This window comes from Lissotriton vulgaris, unplaced genomic scaffold (genome assembly GCF_964263255.1).
Source record: "Lissotriton vulgaris unplaced genomic scaffold, aLisVul1.2 SCAFFOLD_1896, whole genome shotgun sequence".
In the NCBI taxonomy this organism is placed as follows: Eukaryota; Metazoa; Chordata; class Amphibia; order Caudata; family Salamandridae; genus Lissotriton; species Lissotriton vulgaris.
Genome location: NW_028251231.1, coordinates 63,076 through 77,602, shown reverse-complemented (window position 1 = coordinate 77,602; position 14,527 = coordinate 63,076). Strand labels below are relative to the sequence as shown.

Here is a 14,527-nt window from a genome sequence, read left to right as displayed (position 1 = left end):
AAGGCTTAAAAACATACATACAGAACAACATGACATTTGTGCCACTATTCTGGATCCACGGTAAAAAAAATGCAGTGGCCAGCAAAGCATTCATTCCTTTTGATGAAGCAGATGTTTCATAGTACAAACATTGGCTAGCTGTGTCAGCCAGTCGGTTAAAAAAAGAGCAGCCGAAAATTCAAGGAGCCGACAGAAGTACAACTGAATCAGCAGGCCATCCGGCATCAAGTTCCACTTCTGAATCTGTGGCCGAAGGGAGTCACTTTCCCTCACAGCTGTTAATGACACCAGCAGCAACTGTATCATCGCCCTCACCTGCACCAGGCCGAGCAATAATATTGTCGGAAGAGGATTGGCTAACTCATCAAGGGTTTGCTTGTTACAGTGCTGCAAAGGCCACAGATGGTACGCAAAGTGGAGGAACCGTGGAGAACCTTGAGTCAATGGTGCAGGCCTATCCGGATGACCCAACAGAGGTCTTTGTTAATAAGAACCCATTACTGTATTGGTACAGGAAAATGCCTCTATGGCCACTGATCCCCAACCTGGCTCTAAATTATTTGTCTTGCCCACTCTCAAGTGTGTCTTCTGAACGTGTTTTCAGTGCTGCTGGTGCCATTGCAACGTCAAAAAGGACCCGACTCTCGCCCAAAAATGTGGAGAGGTTAACACTGATCAAGATGAATCAGCACTTCATACCACCAGATTACAAAATACGTGAATGCACACAGGAAGAAGAGGACATTGACTTAGGTGACAGACGTTCTTCTCTGTTAGCTGACCTACTCCCGTCTCAATTCATAGAATTTGAGGACGAGCTCTACTTCCCTGACACCGAGGCCTGAAAATGACTTCCTTTTTTTCATCCTTATTCACTTTTATTCCTGTGTGTCTTTCTTTGTTTTGCAACTTTTACCACAGCAAAACTCTAATCACCTAATCACAACAAGTCCATCAGCAGCAGTGTCTTCATCTTATTTTCCTTATTGATTTGAAGGTGCCGCAGTCTACATTCCTGAGGTACACAAGTTCACAACTCAATCATGCTCCTCTATACTCCTCCTCCAGACTCCCCCTATCCATTTCCCTCAAGGCAGATGGACGGATTACTACGAGTCCCCTCAAGTGGGACTGAAATTACTGACTGACTACATGCTTGCTGATTGCTGACAGAGTTACTTCTGATATTGACAGGAGAGGCTGCCATGTGGGCCCTCACGTTCCAAAGAAGATGCGGACAAAGAGTAGAACAGGTAATGAATAATTGAGAAGATGGCATGCAGTGGACAGCAATGCCTGTCTGGCTCTGATGAAACCAATTGCTGTTTGTTTTTTGTGCATGAAATGATGAATCATATGTCTTGTCTAAGTTATTATTTGATCTTTTACACAGTAATTGTAACTCATGTCAACTACTCTGTTTTTTTTACCTTGTTTAATTCAAATTGTACTTCAAATTCAGGGGACTCTATGTTGCATTTTACAATATGCAAAATGTCCTTGGAGTGGACTAACTTGCCAATATACCATGATGATTAATTAAATAACATATCTTTTTTCTTTACAGTCACTCACTGGGATGGATGGATCATCAGCGTCGGTTTACGGAAGAACTATGGCCAATTTGTGAGTGGCAAACAGGGAAACCAGTCTACAACAACTACTACAGCAGAACTACATGTCTGTCTATTCATGGTATGTAGTGGTCGAGGGCGAGGCAGTGTACTGTTGTTGTCATGCCAGGCAGAGTCCACTCCAGACAGCAGTTCGTGTAAAATTGGGGCTATGTGGCTTGCTGCATACAATTAGATATGCTTTGTCTGTCTGACAAAGAGCCTAGGTATGCTACATCAGGTTGCTTCACTCAGTGGTGCCTGCCTAACCATCTGCATGGCACTGCCTCAAGCTTGGGCCAAACATCCGTTATGTTTGCGAAATTTGCTGTTTTTCGGTTTTTCGCAAAATTACAGAAAAATCGCAAACTCTTGAGCGGAACGGATCGAAGTAGCAGAAGTGCTGAAAACAGCAATTTTTTGTGAAGAGCGCAATTTGCCATGTTTTGAATACACCAGTATTGCATGTTTTTGAGGGCTGTTTGGGGGTGTTCTAGATTTGTGGGGGTGGGTCGGTGGGTCTGGGAGCACTGCTGGAATAGTCTAATTTTGCTTGCCAGTGGTTTGAAGAAAATCCATGGTGGAAAAGGGGGTTTGGGCCTAGTTGCAGAGAGCGTTTTGGCACAATTTAAACTGAGGCCTAGCAGTATTGCGTGTTTTTGGGGGGCTGTTAGGGGGGGTTCTAGATTTGTGGGAGGGGTCTGGGGGTCTGGGAGCACTGCTGGGATAGTCTAATTTTGATTGTGAGTGGTGTGAAGAAAATCCATGGTGGAAAAGGGGGATTTGGGCCTAGTTGCAGACAGCGTTTTGGCACAATTTAAACTGATGCCTAGCAGTATTGTGTGTTTTTGGGGGGCTGTTTGGGGGTGTTCTAGATTTGTGGGGGGGGGGTGTCTGGGGGTCTGGGAGCACTGCTGGGATAGCATAATTTTTATTGCAAGTGATTTGAAGAAAATCCATGGTGGAAAAGGGTTTAGGGCCTAGCTGCAGAGCACGTTTGGACCGATGTTGACTGGTTGGCTGAAAATGTTCTAAGTGTGAGTTATTGTATTTTTGCCTGTTTGGGGGTGCTCTACTTTTTTGCGGGTGGGTTGGTAGGTCTGGGGGCATAGCTGGTTAGGTCTAATATCGGGCGCAAGTGGTTTGGAGAAAATCCATGGTGAAAAAGTGTTTAACTTTTCAGACTTTTCGCTCACTTTCGTGTTTTAAAGGGGGTTGTTTGGGGGGTTCCTGGTGTTGGGGGGGGGTGTTCGGGGGTCTTGGAGCAATGCTGGGCATGCCTAATTTTGGTTGCAAGTGGTTTGAAGAAAATCCATGGTTGGAAAGGGGAGTTAGGGCCTAGCTGCAGAGCGCGCATGGAGTGATCTGGGAACTAGGCCTACATTTTTCTGTGTGAGTTTTTGCATTTTTGCTTTTTGCCTGTTTGGAGGTGTTCTGCTTTTTTGCGGGTGGGTTCAGGGGTCTGGGGGCAATGCGGGGAAGGTCTAATATCAGAATCAAGTGGTTTGGAGAAAATCCATGGTGAAAAAGTTTTTCACTTTTCATACTTTTCGCTCACTTTCATGTTTTTGGGGGGCTGTTTGGGGGGTTCCTGGTGTTTGGGGGGTTGGGGGGTCTTGGAGAAATGCTGGGCATGCCTAATTTTGGTTGCAAGTGGTTTGAAGAAAATCCATGGTGGGAAAGGGGAGTTAGGGCCTAGCTGCAGAGCGCGCATGGAGTGATATGGGAACTAGGCCTGAAATGTTCTGTCACATTTTCCATTTTTGCTTTTTGCCTGTTTGGGGGTGTTCTACTTTTTTGTGGGTGGGTTGACGGCTCTGGGGGCATTGCTGGGTAGGTCTAATATCGGAATCAAGTTTTATGGACAAAATCCATGGTGAAAAAGTTTTTCACTTTTTGGACTTTTCGCTCACTTTCGTGTTTTCGGGGAGCTGTTTGGGTGGGTTCCCGGTGTTTGGGGGGTTGGGGGGTCTTGGAGCAATGCTGGGCATGCCTAATTTTGGTTGCAAGGGGTTTGAAGAAAATCCATGGTGGGAAAGGGGAGTTAGGGCCTAGCTGCAGAGCGCGCATGGAGTGATCTGGGAACTAGGCCTGAAATGTTCTAAGTGTCACATTTTCTATTTGTGCATTTCGCCTGTTTGGGGGTGTTCAACTTTTTTGTGGGTGGGTTGACGGCTCTGGGGGCATTGCCAGGAAGGTCTAATATCAGAATCAAGTGTTTTGGATAAAATCCATGGTGAAAAAAGGGGGGTTAGGGCCTAGGGTTAGGGTTAGGGTTCCAAAATCGCAGTTTACACTTTACACCTAGCTTGAGGGGAAAGATCCTCAAATTTCGCCCACACTAATTTATCCTTGAAAAGGAGACTCAGAGTACACACTTTCGAAATGATGCTTGTATGTTTTGTAATACTGTCGATTCTGAAACTGAAAGTGTTGTTTTTGCACTACACAGCGTACCTTATATTTTTTTCTCTGTGGTGTTTTAATATCACTTCCTGTTTTTCCATCAACAATTACAGGCCGGCTTTTACCCTGTGCAATGGCAAAAAGGATGACCTCAGGCTTAGCGACCCGCAATTCAGCATCCACCAGGCAGGCAGTGGACAATGTGTCTTCTGGTCCCCAACATTGATCGGCGGAGCGTCAGATGGAATGGAGGAGTCCCGCGAAAAAGAGGAATGACTGGATGCATGCAACTTCCCAAATTCAACAGGACAACTACAACAACATACAGTTACAGTATCCATCCATCTTCAGTTCTACTTATCTTTTAAGTAATGTTATTGCTGTGAACTTCTGTGAGTGTGACTCTGTGCATTTGTTTGTTCTCTGCTTCAATTCATCCCTCCAGCCATTGTATACTTTTTTCTTTGCTATTTTTTAAACTCATTTAATGTACTAAGTGGTTCTTCTCTCTGAGGGCAGATAGGCAAGTGAAATTGCGTAATTACTGCAGCCCTGTACTGTCACATTGTTTCTTCATAGTTAGTACATTGTAGAAAGTTCTACTTACTTTACAGTAACCTATCCATTTAGCAAACAACTTCATGCATGCAGTAGTGCATGCACTTCCTTTATGTCCATTAAAAGATTTATGGATAGCTTTGTATCCAAAGATTTGTTTATCTTCATTTGTTGTTTGTCCATGCTGTGTTTTTTTTCCTCTCTCCATAAAACTTTCCCCACACACCCCATTCCCATTCAAGTTTCAAACCCTAACCCTCTTCCCCCGGGCTGTGTCGTTTTTATTGAGGTGTGAGTAAATACAACAATAATTCCGCACACTTGCTGGGGAGGATAAGGTCAAAGCAACAGAAAACATCCTTCTCCTACATGTAGCGAATGATTACTCTGCTGTGCCCTTCACCTTCAGTACTATTTCTTGTAGTAGCCAAAGCCAAACTCCACGCAACTAGTATACTTTGGTAACTTTAGCATTTGTTAGGCTAAATTATGGCACTGTTCTTGTGTACTATGCCATCTATCGTACTGTTGTAATGATCCACTCAGGCCACTCAAGGTTTTATTTTATTTTTTCAAATGCTGCTACTGCCACTTTGTACCACCACTACCACCACAACAATACCATTTCATCCGCCCAGGATTGCCAACCTTCATCGCCAATTGCCATGCAACCAGCCCTGTGCCTAGCCCAAGGCCTATTCTCAAACATGAATCACAGGTAAGATAAGCGTTTGGGGGGAGGAAGAATAATGGAGTAGGAGGAGGGAGGAGAGACTGACGGTAGTTCTACTAAAGTAGTAGGACAATTGAATTCACTAACTCTGTGAGTGGCACTTACTTTTGTAAACATTTGGACGATTACTTAGACAATTTGAATCAAGCAGCAAGTTAAGTTTCAGGAAAACAAACGAACAGTTACCCCTCGCCCCCCCTCAAAACAGTAAAAACGCGTATGCAATGTTTAAGTTGAAAGTAAATAATTATTTAAATCCATAACAAAAATAAACTATCCCGCAAGACCCGACCCACCCCGCTCTCTAACCCCAAAGAATGTCCATGAAAAAGTCCCCAAAGTCCAAGAAAAAACCCAACTCCCAATTCCCACCCCCCCAAAAGTCTTTTAAAAGGGGCAAGGGACAGACTCTCCTCCTCTACTGCCGCCGGCGGTGTCCTTTGGCCAGGTGGGCCCGTTGCTCCCCACGGAAGTTCTTCTTGAGCAGGCTTTTCATTCTTTTTATCTCCTGCTCAAGGTTGGACAACCTGAGGGTTAGGCGGTAGATGCGGGCCTTGCACCTGTTGTGGGGGGCAGCTGATTTTTTGGCTGCTTGACGGTGGTGGGAGGCTGCGGTACCACGGCTCCGTACCGCTGGAGGCTTGTGCTGACTGGCTGACCCAGGGAGCGCAGAGGAGGATGCAGCTGTCGCAGTGGATGTTATGGTGGACTGCGACTGTGTGTCCTCCTTCTTCTGGGCCACCAGCCGCCGATATTCTGCGACAATCGCCTCCAGCTTCCTTTGCCGGTCCCGTCTAGCCAGCTCCTTCCGTGTCAGTTTGGAAGGAGCATCTATATGAAGAAAGAAATACATGCTGTAACCAATGCTCTTCAAGATTAACACAAAATAATTCAGCAGAAAGTTGTGTCACAGTAGAACTAGCAATTTGCAAGCACAGTACATAACATTTGTGGCCTGTATCTATCTAACCTCCCACTTCATCAGCCTCTGCTCTAACATTAGTGGGAGTTTCAGGAATCAATTCTACGAGCACTACATGGACTCACTACATTAGAGTCGACTATGACAGTACACCAGTCTTATTCTTCTTCTTCTCTCTTGTTTAGCGAAATTGGTACGTAATCTTCTGGAAGCCGGCATAATGCCAGCACAGTCAACTTGCACCCGAGAAAAACAGACGCAAGCCATGATGACACAGACTTGCATTACTGTACCAGCCCAGTACATGCAGGTAGTGAAGCTCTTACTTTTCTATTACGGGTGGCACTGAGAATACTCTGTTACAAGGGCTACTACTTAATTAATTTAACTTTCACCCTACAGTGCCAATGACTACTAGAAAAGGAAAATGAAGAAGATAAATGATTTGATTATCTATCCCTTCACAGGATATTTCCTTACATATGGGATGACTTTAGGTGCTTTGTTTTTTATTTTCGTGAACACTAATAGGCCACACATGAATGACAGAGTTGTACTAAAATTATTAACAGAGGTAGTGAGTGACCCCCGTAATCGCCGGATATATGCTGTGCTTGCAATACAAACTACTGCTACTATTCATGGTAATATTCGGAAAAATTGCAACTTCTTTTCCTTGCCTTTGCTACACTGGAACGGACGTGCGGGTGCGGTATTACATGCTCTTCAAAGTAACACTTACTTCATCCAGTGACCGTCTACTCTGTCTACATACACATATGCTATCTATGAGTCAGATAGTACCATGATCCAGGCATCCATCCATTCAAAGTAAATGTCAATCATTCTTCTTAATGTCTCAACTGGACAAACCTTAGTTTTTCTCACGGAAAAACAAAATTTTCTTTTATTTTGGAAACCACAAGCCATGCATCCGTGCTTGACTTGTATTTGAATTTGAAGCAAAGGATATATTGCGCACACATATAGTTTCTGTTTGACCCACCCAGGCAGTCCTCTTCCCTTTCTCTTTCCATCCATCCTTGCTTCATCCTTCAACCGGCCATGCATCATATTCCCAGCCAATTCGGGCAGCATTCAAAAACACGTATCACTCTTTGCCAGTCATCATTACTTTTTAACTCGCTCGTCCTTCCACACTTACTTACACTATTCTTTCCCTTTTCGTTCATCCCATCCATCAAGTTCATCTCTGATCTGACTTGGCTTCTCAATAAAATTTTCACAGCTAGGTGGAAGTCAATTTAGAGGAGGCTACTACCTGGTTGATAAAAACGTAGTTCTAAATTTGTAAGTCTTCTTAACAGTAAAGTATACTTGTACTGTACAACATATACACATGTGCAGAGAGCACACTCTGCAGTCTGCAATCTCAATAAGTAAGGAATATAATAGCTTGCCACTGCCCGCCACTACCGTGGCATCCCCCACAGCAGTTCCCGCTGGCTGTTGCACTGCCTCCGCCCCAGGAGTGCCCACCTCCGCGCTGGCCCCGGCACCGGTGGATGGCTGTGCCGATGTTCCGCCTAGAAAATACATTTCAGATTCTTAGATGCCCTATACACCACTTCCTAGTATTTTGTCTAGGAATGAAAAAATGTTACTACGACTACATTAACAAATTTAATAATTTGTGACTCTCTAGTTTAAACTACAAATTGCCATTTTTTCAGGGAAGGGTGTTTTTTAGTTATGCTTAGCCGTAACATGTCTTGCTACACTTTTTGGAACAACTGATGAATGCTTGCTTTTTAACATGCACCATTTTTCTCATAACAGACAGAAGCTTCCTTTGTAAGAACAAGAGCAAGATCAGATCATCATCACTTGGACGGAGTCAGCAACGATTCAGCACCACAAAGAAGACTTGAAGTTCCAACCTGGTGAGGGCTCGCCCACAATTAATGTGTGAAATCACTAAGCACTTTTCAATTTTCAATCCACCGTTTATGTTGTATGCTGAACTTGATTTTAATGAATATTTTTACTTTTAATAAAGCTTTAAAACTTACATAGACTCTGTGGTTTTTGTTCATGAGTGCATGAGCGAAAGGGTTTGCAATTTGCAAGCATGAGTCCGTGGCTCTGAGAGATTGGGACTCCGACTCCGTAGTCTTATGTCCTTGGTTGTATGATCATTGGGGATCAATCATCGATGAATTCGGGAGCTAAATGACTCTGACACACTAGCTAGTCAGTAAGGGGATTGGGGGTTTAAATTCTGTTATGACGGAGGTATGTGGAAAGTCTAACTGCGCCTATTATAATTGATAAACAATGCACTATTTTGTGTCCATAGTTCTGTTTGTGCAGAATAGTCCCTGCAACAGTAGTAGTATGGATTGTCCTCCTATCCAATCAAAAAGTAAACTAGTATCTTATTCTTTCTTGGAGGCCATTGACATTTTAGTGTTGGGAATTGTCAAAGCATAAACATTTAGAAGACTTCCAAAGACATTATGGACAACCCAGAGGACTGCACTCAGTGCATAGAGCTATTGCTGAATAGAATCGGAGTTTTGTTTAACACCTTTTGCCAACTGTGCAAGCTTAGTTAGCTAAACAGACAGACTAATAATAATCTAGTAGTACCACAGGGAGTCATAGTAGAGGCAGGATAAGAATTTAGAAACAGTCTACAAGAAGATCAAAGACGATTTAGAAAAAAACAAATGAGGAACATTAGGAAAAAATAGGTGCTGTAAAAGATAGGGAAGTATAATTATTAATATTAACAGGAAAACTTACTGGTGCCAGCAGAGGAGCCCTCGCCGGACCAATCCTGGCCTTCCTGATCTTGTCCCTTCTCCGCCGGCGCCGCTACCTCCTCCTGTGTCTCCTTGCCCCTGGGGGTTGCTGATGTACAACATGAAAGAAAGACACAAACATGGATGATTGTTGTCAACCAAATCAAACATTTAAAAAAAAACAATAACAAATTATTTCGGGGAAATAGACAACAATTGCACTAAATGTATTGACCTATCTGATGTGGTCTACTAGGATATTAGTAATGCTGGATTCGCGGACCGTCTACTTGGAAAGTTATGTAACTCACTAAACCAACTAAAAAAAGGTTCGACTAGGACTGGCAGGCTGCACTCCGCAGCACGTGAAGTGACAGACACAGTCCATCGTGATTGCAGACCAGTGAGAAGTTGAACACTAAAAAGTTTCCTACTAAATAACCAGTCATAATATACTCAAACTATCAATCCACCACCACTGTCTCTTCTTAGTGGCAGGAGTACAAAGGAAGGACTGGACTTGTGTCTCTAGGGGCAGATTTACAAGCCCCTTGCGGCTCTTTTGCTCCATCGTTGCATGACTTTTGTGATGCAGCGGCAGTGCAAAAGAGGCGCCATAGTGCGGGGTATATTAACATTGTGACGCATCTGGGAGCTGCATCACGTTGTAAAGCCCTGCTCAATCAGGGAGCGGTCCGGCACAAGGGAGGGCGTTCCTGCGCAGGAACGCCTCCTAAATGTGGCTGAGTGAAATCTACAAGATTTCACTCAGTCAGTTTTAGGCCAATGCTGCGTCAAAACCCTGTGCCTGCTTGAAGCAGACGTACGGCTTGACGCAGCATTGGGGAAATAGGGCATCCCAGAGCACTGCTGGAGCTGCGTCGTGCTTGCGACGCAACTCCAGCAATGCGCCGCCTTTGCGGCACAGATGTGTGACGCATCTGTGTTGTTTTTGCCCCATGGTGCACCGCATTGTAAATGCGGTGCACCATGGGTGGTGGAGTCATGGCGCACAATTACTGGGGCATCCCTGCTAATTTGCAGGGATGTGCCAGTAATTGTAAATCTGCCCCTTAGTGTCTAGCATTACGCAGTTCTGTAAAGTACACTTATACATAATCACTCAGGCCAATAAAATGAGCACAAAATCGAAAACAAGTAAGCATAGTAGCACCGCTACCGAGCAGGCGAGCAGTGCACCTGCAATGCAATCACAGAAGATTTTGAAACATAATTTACCAACAATGTATTCAGCAGTATTATTGCTCTTCAGAAAAAACAAACATTTGTAATATGATACCATAGAGCAGGAGAAAACAGAGTAGTGATTAAATAGCTACTACTACTCACCAAGCCCAGGGATCTCGACGCCTAGCAGGTCGAGCAGGTCGTGTTCACGGTCCAGGATATCAGACCACCAGGATATCAGACCACCGGTGCGCGGCCTGGCTGTAGGTGTGCTGGACCGAAGACTGCCGATACATGGCCCGGCACACCTTCCCCCACAGCTGCCCACGCTCCCGGAGCCCGTACCCACCAGCGATCCTGCCGCCTGCTGCGATGGTCTTGGGGAGGCGGCGCTGGACATAAAAAATCAGTGCGCCCACCTCCTCCGCGCTAAAGATCTCCCAGGCTATGACTTGCTCACCCCCAATCGCCCGCATGGGAGCCTGGTACTGGGTGCGGGACCCTTCCCCTTCTCCTTCCCGACTCCCTTTGCCATGGTCCTGGACAGGAATGGAAATAATAAATAGGAAAGAGAATAAGGAAGAAGTAAATAAAAGAAGAGGTAAAAAAAGTCATTTTAAAGTAACCAAAAGTAGAAGAAAACACAAAATATAGATCTAGAAAAATAGAGGGATAGATAATAAGTAAAAAATATCAAAAAAAAACTTCAAACAAACAAAGGATGTCAAAGATTGAAGCTGGATAAAAAAAGCATGCCCAGAACCATAGCAATGAATGAAAAACAAGATGGCCGCGCCAAATTGAGGACCGCGTGGGTAAGTTCGCGCGATATTTCCCCCGCAAGTACGCAAAAACACACGCAAACTCATAATAGCGCGCCGCATACAATGCGAGATTGCCAATAGCGCCAGGAAACGGAAATACGCAACGCGCACAAGATCGCCGCACCCATGTACGACCGAATGGGCAACTTTGCGGTCGTTGTGCTGCAAGGAATTCGATTTCACGCGAATTCGCAGACCGCAAATTCGCTAATTTCGCCCATACTTACTGTTTTACTTCTGCACCCTGTCTCAAACTCCCTCCCCCACCCACCCTCTACACTCCAAGTGACTCGTTCTGTTTTATTATACGCTATGGTAACTTATGTAACTTTGTACAACAGTTTCTCATGTAAAGCGCTCTTATACCTCCGGGTCTAGCCAGCGCTATATAAAACTCTTCAAATAAAATGCCCAGATGCGGATCCCTTGCTCACTTTGCTACTAGAATCAAGATAACCTGGCTGATGAGGGGAGTTACCCCGAAACCAGTCCCAGGCTGCTTGTTTCTGATCCAGAGAAGACCTGGCTTGGCACTTTGGGCTGGACTGTTCCCATGAGGTACAGGGTCAAAACTTATTTGCATATAGCTGGGTCTGAACTGGGGTGGTGAAGTGATGGATTGAACTCAGATGTGTAACTGGGGGTGAGTGTCTGAAAAGTTTCAGTGTTATGTCCATCATCTCCTTGTGTTTGCTTAATAAACTATTTCAGCCTAGCATCACCCTCCAGTGCCAATGCAATACCGTTTAGATTCAGTGCTTCAAACACGGAAAGCACTTTTCTAACTGTAAATTGTGCATAGAGGCCATGTTGATCTATGTAGGTCAATACTAATTTCAACACGAAAAAGGCATGCATGAATTCATTTACCTCAGCACAATCTTGCTGTCAGTGACAATCAGGCTGCCAGCAAGTAAAGCCATCTAGAATGAAAAGCACAATCCAGAATTGCAATCACAACAGCCATCTGGGAACGATGACCAAGTGCTTACTTGGCCACCCAATGGCCATTGCAGCTCAAGTTTCACAAAATGTCATGCTGCTTGCAAAGGGATAGCTGATGCAGGCAGACAACCACAAATCAAACACGACGAGTCAGTCATTCACTCACTTCAGAAAACCCGGAGCGTTTCAACTTCCTTTCTATACACAGACACCACAAAACAAACATATCCACCAAGGATCTCAACTCAGTCGAATTCACAGTCTCACCGGTACACCCGGGGGTGGAGGTCACTAAAACTGTATGGGCCTCAACAGAGGTGGCTGAGCACGTGCTCAACGAACAAGCAAAACTTAATAGCTGGGGCATAATACTTTGCCCATTTGTAAAACCTAGATACCCAGATCCCTTGGCAGTGACTTTGTACACCGGAACGCACAAAATCAGGCCAATCAGGACCACCACTCGCTCTCTGTACTGCGAGGGGCTCGCAGCAACTCCCCGGCCAGTTCAGAACCAAAAGGACCAGGCGTAAGAAGGCAATACGCCGGGAATGAGCGAACTAATTCAGACTGGTCATGGTTATCCAGGACTATAAATAATAAGCCGGAAAAACATTGACATAACAAGTCTGAAATTGTGAATTCTCTTAAAAACTTCAAAGTCTGCTCCTGGAACATCAACGGCATTGGGGATAAGCTTATGGACTCGGATCTAAACCTCTACTTGCAAAGCTTCGACATCATAGCCTTGCAAGAAACTTGGTCAGACTCTCCCCCACCACTTCCAGGATTTACCCTGCATTTCATCCCTCCAACCCAGTCTGCAAGATTTGGCCACAAAAAAGGGGGCCCCGTCACTAATTGTTCGTTAAAAAGAACACGTACCGTAGTCCCGCTACCATACAATCTAGACTCTCCCAACGCAATGCAAGTATCACGAATCTCCATTCGAGACCAGGGAAAGATGGAGGAGTTAATTTTAATTAACCTTTACCTACATCCCCGAGGTAAGAAGCAAGGAGCCCTGCAACTGAAAGAAGAGCTTATAAAGCTATTAACATGCTTAATAAATCGACCACCAAAGTCAGCACCATTGAGGATCCATTTGCATCGGAACTTTACTCTCAAGACATCAGGGGGAAGAAAGACTAAAGCAGCACAGCGACTTTTAGTAACTCTTGAAGAACTTGGTCTACGAGCGCTTAATGGGAGATTCCCAGGGGATTGTCCCCAAGCAGCAACATTCCACAGTACAACAACCAGTTCAACAATTGACTTCACCTTCCTCTCTGGTAATTGTTTCAAGTGACAACTGACTTCCATATCGGTTTACTTGATTACAGTGACCACTTACCACAAGAAGTGACTTTAGAGGCTTCTGCAATTTCAACCCCAGCATGCGCCATTGGGCATGAGCTAGTTTATACAGCAAACGATAGGCGACTAAAGTGCAGAACAGATGACCCCACGGGCCTCCTGCTCTATGCAAAGCAAGCACTTGGTGAAGCCCAAAATGAAACAACAGATCTAATTGCCAGCTGGGAGAAATTTACAGAAACACTACGCAAAAACATGGGAAAAACACTGAGGAAAAACCAGCGTTACGGAGGGGAAAAGTCTGTCAATCCGACGGGGTATCCCAATCACGCTTTTACAAATAATGTTCATCTAAAACATCTAAAAACTCTCATCGGCCAAAAGTTACGAAGGGTAAGGACAGACCCTGTTGCCAAGGACGAACTGAGGTTGTTAAAGCGTGATCGCGGGAGGCTGGTTTGGCGGCTTAAGCGAGAATCTGAAGAGTATCTGTGGGCAAAACTCCTATATGACGCCAAATCAAACAACAGCGCTCAATTCTGGAGAAAAATCAACAATTTGTCTTCGGGGAGGAATCAAGGCATTAATTCCTTCGTCCCTGAAGATGATTGGATAATATTTCTTAGCACTCACTTCAAGGGTACTGACACTAACACCCAAGGAACGTCCAAATTCATAAAAGACACCGAGGAACGTTTAACACTCAGCTGTGACCATTACGAGCCCCGGCAGCAAGACCAGACAATTGAAATTAAGTGCGCCTCGATCTGTTATCGAATATCAAAGGGAAGGCGTGAGGGGGCCCCGGGACCAAACGGGATCCCCCCCATTTTATTTAAGCAAGACCCCGACTATTGGGCAGCTGCCCTCAGACCAATGTTTGTCAAGATTTTGCAGACATCATCAATCCCGTCATCATGGAGGGGAGCCATTATTTCCCCCATCTTTAAAAAGGGTGACCAAAGCGACCCAAAAAATTATCGGCTAGTGGCTCTGCTCGATAATGAAGCTAAATATTTCGCAGGTCTGCTTCTAGAGGAACTGCCATCCTGGGCAACCGAAGTTTCAGCAATCCCGTACAACCAAACAGGTTTCTGCAAAGGTATGGGAACTACCTCTAATATCTTAGCTCTTTGTTTATTAATTGATGCGGCCCAAGAAGCGAACCACCCACTCTACTTGTGCTATATTGACTATAGCTCGGCTTTTGACCACGTGGACAGAAATCTTTTGTGGGAAAAACTACACAAGTT

At 44.8% G+C, this 14,527-nt stretch overlaps 1 protein-coding gene across 1 annotated transcript; it reads right to left on the bottom strand.

The window, feature by feature from the left end:
- Positions 1 to 5,728: 5,728 nt before the first annotated feature.
- LOC147662971 (uncharacterized) lies at positions 5,729 to 13,363 on the bottom strand. Its single transcript, XM_086950742.1, has 4 exons — positions 13,312 to 13,363; positions 9,002 to 9,109; positions 7,654 to 7,779; positions 5,729 to 6,141 (listed from the first exon to the last, which is right to left on the bottom strand). The coding sequence occupies exons 1-4, from the start codon at positions 13,361 to 13,363 to the stop codon at positions 5,729 to 5,731; spliced, it is 699 nt and encodes a 232-aa protein (XP_086806868.1).
- Positions 13,364 to 14,527: the final 1,164 nt, after the last annotated feature.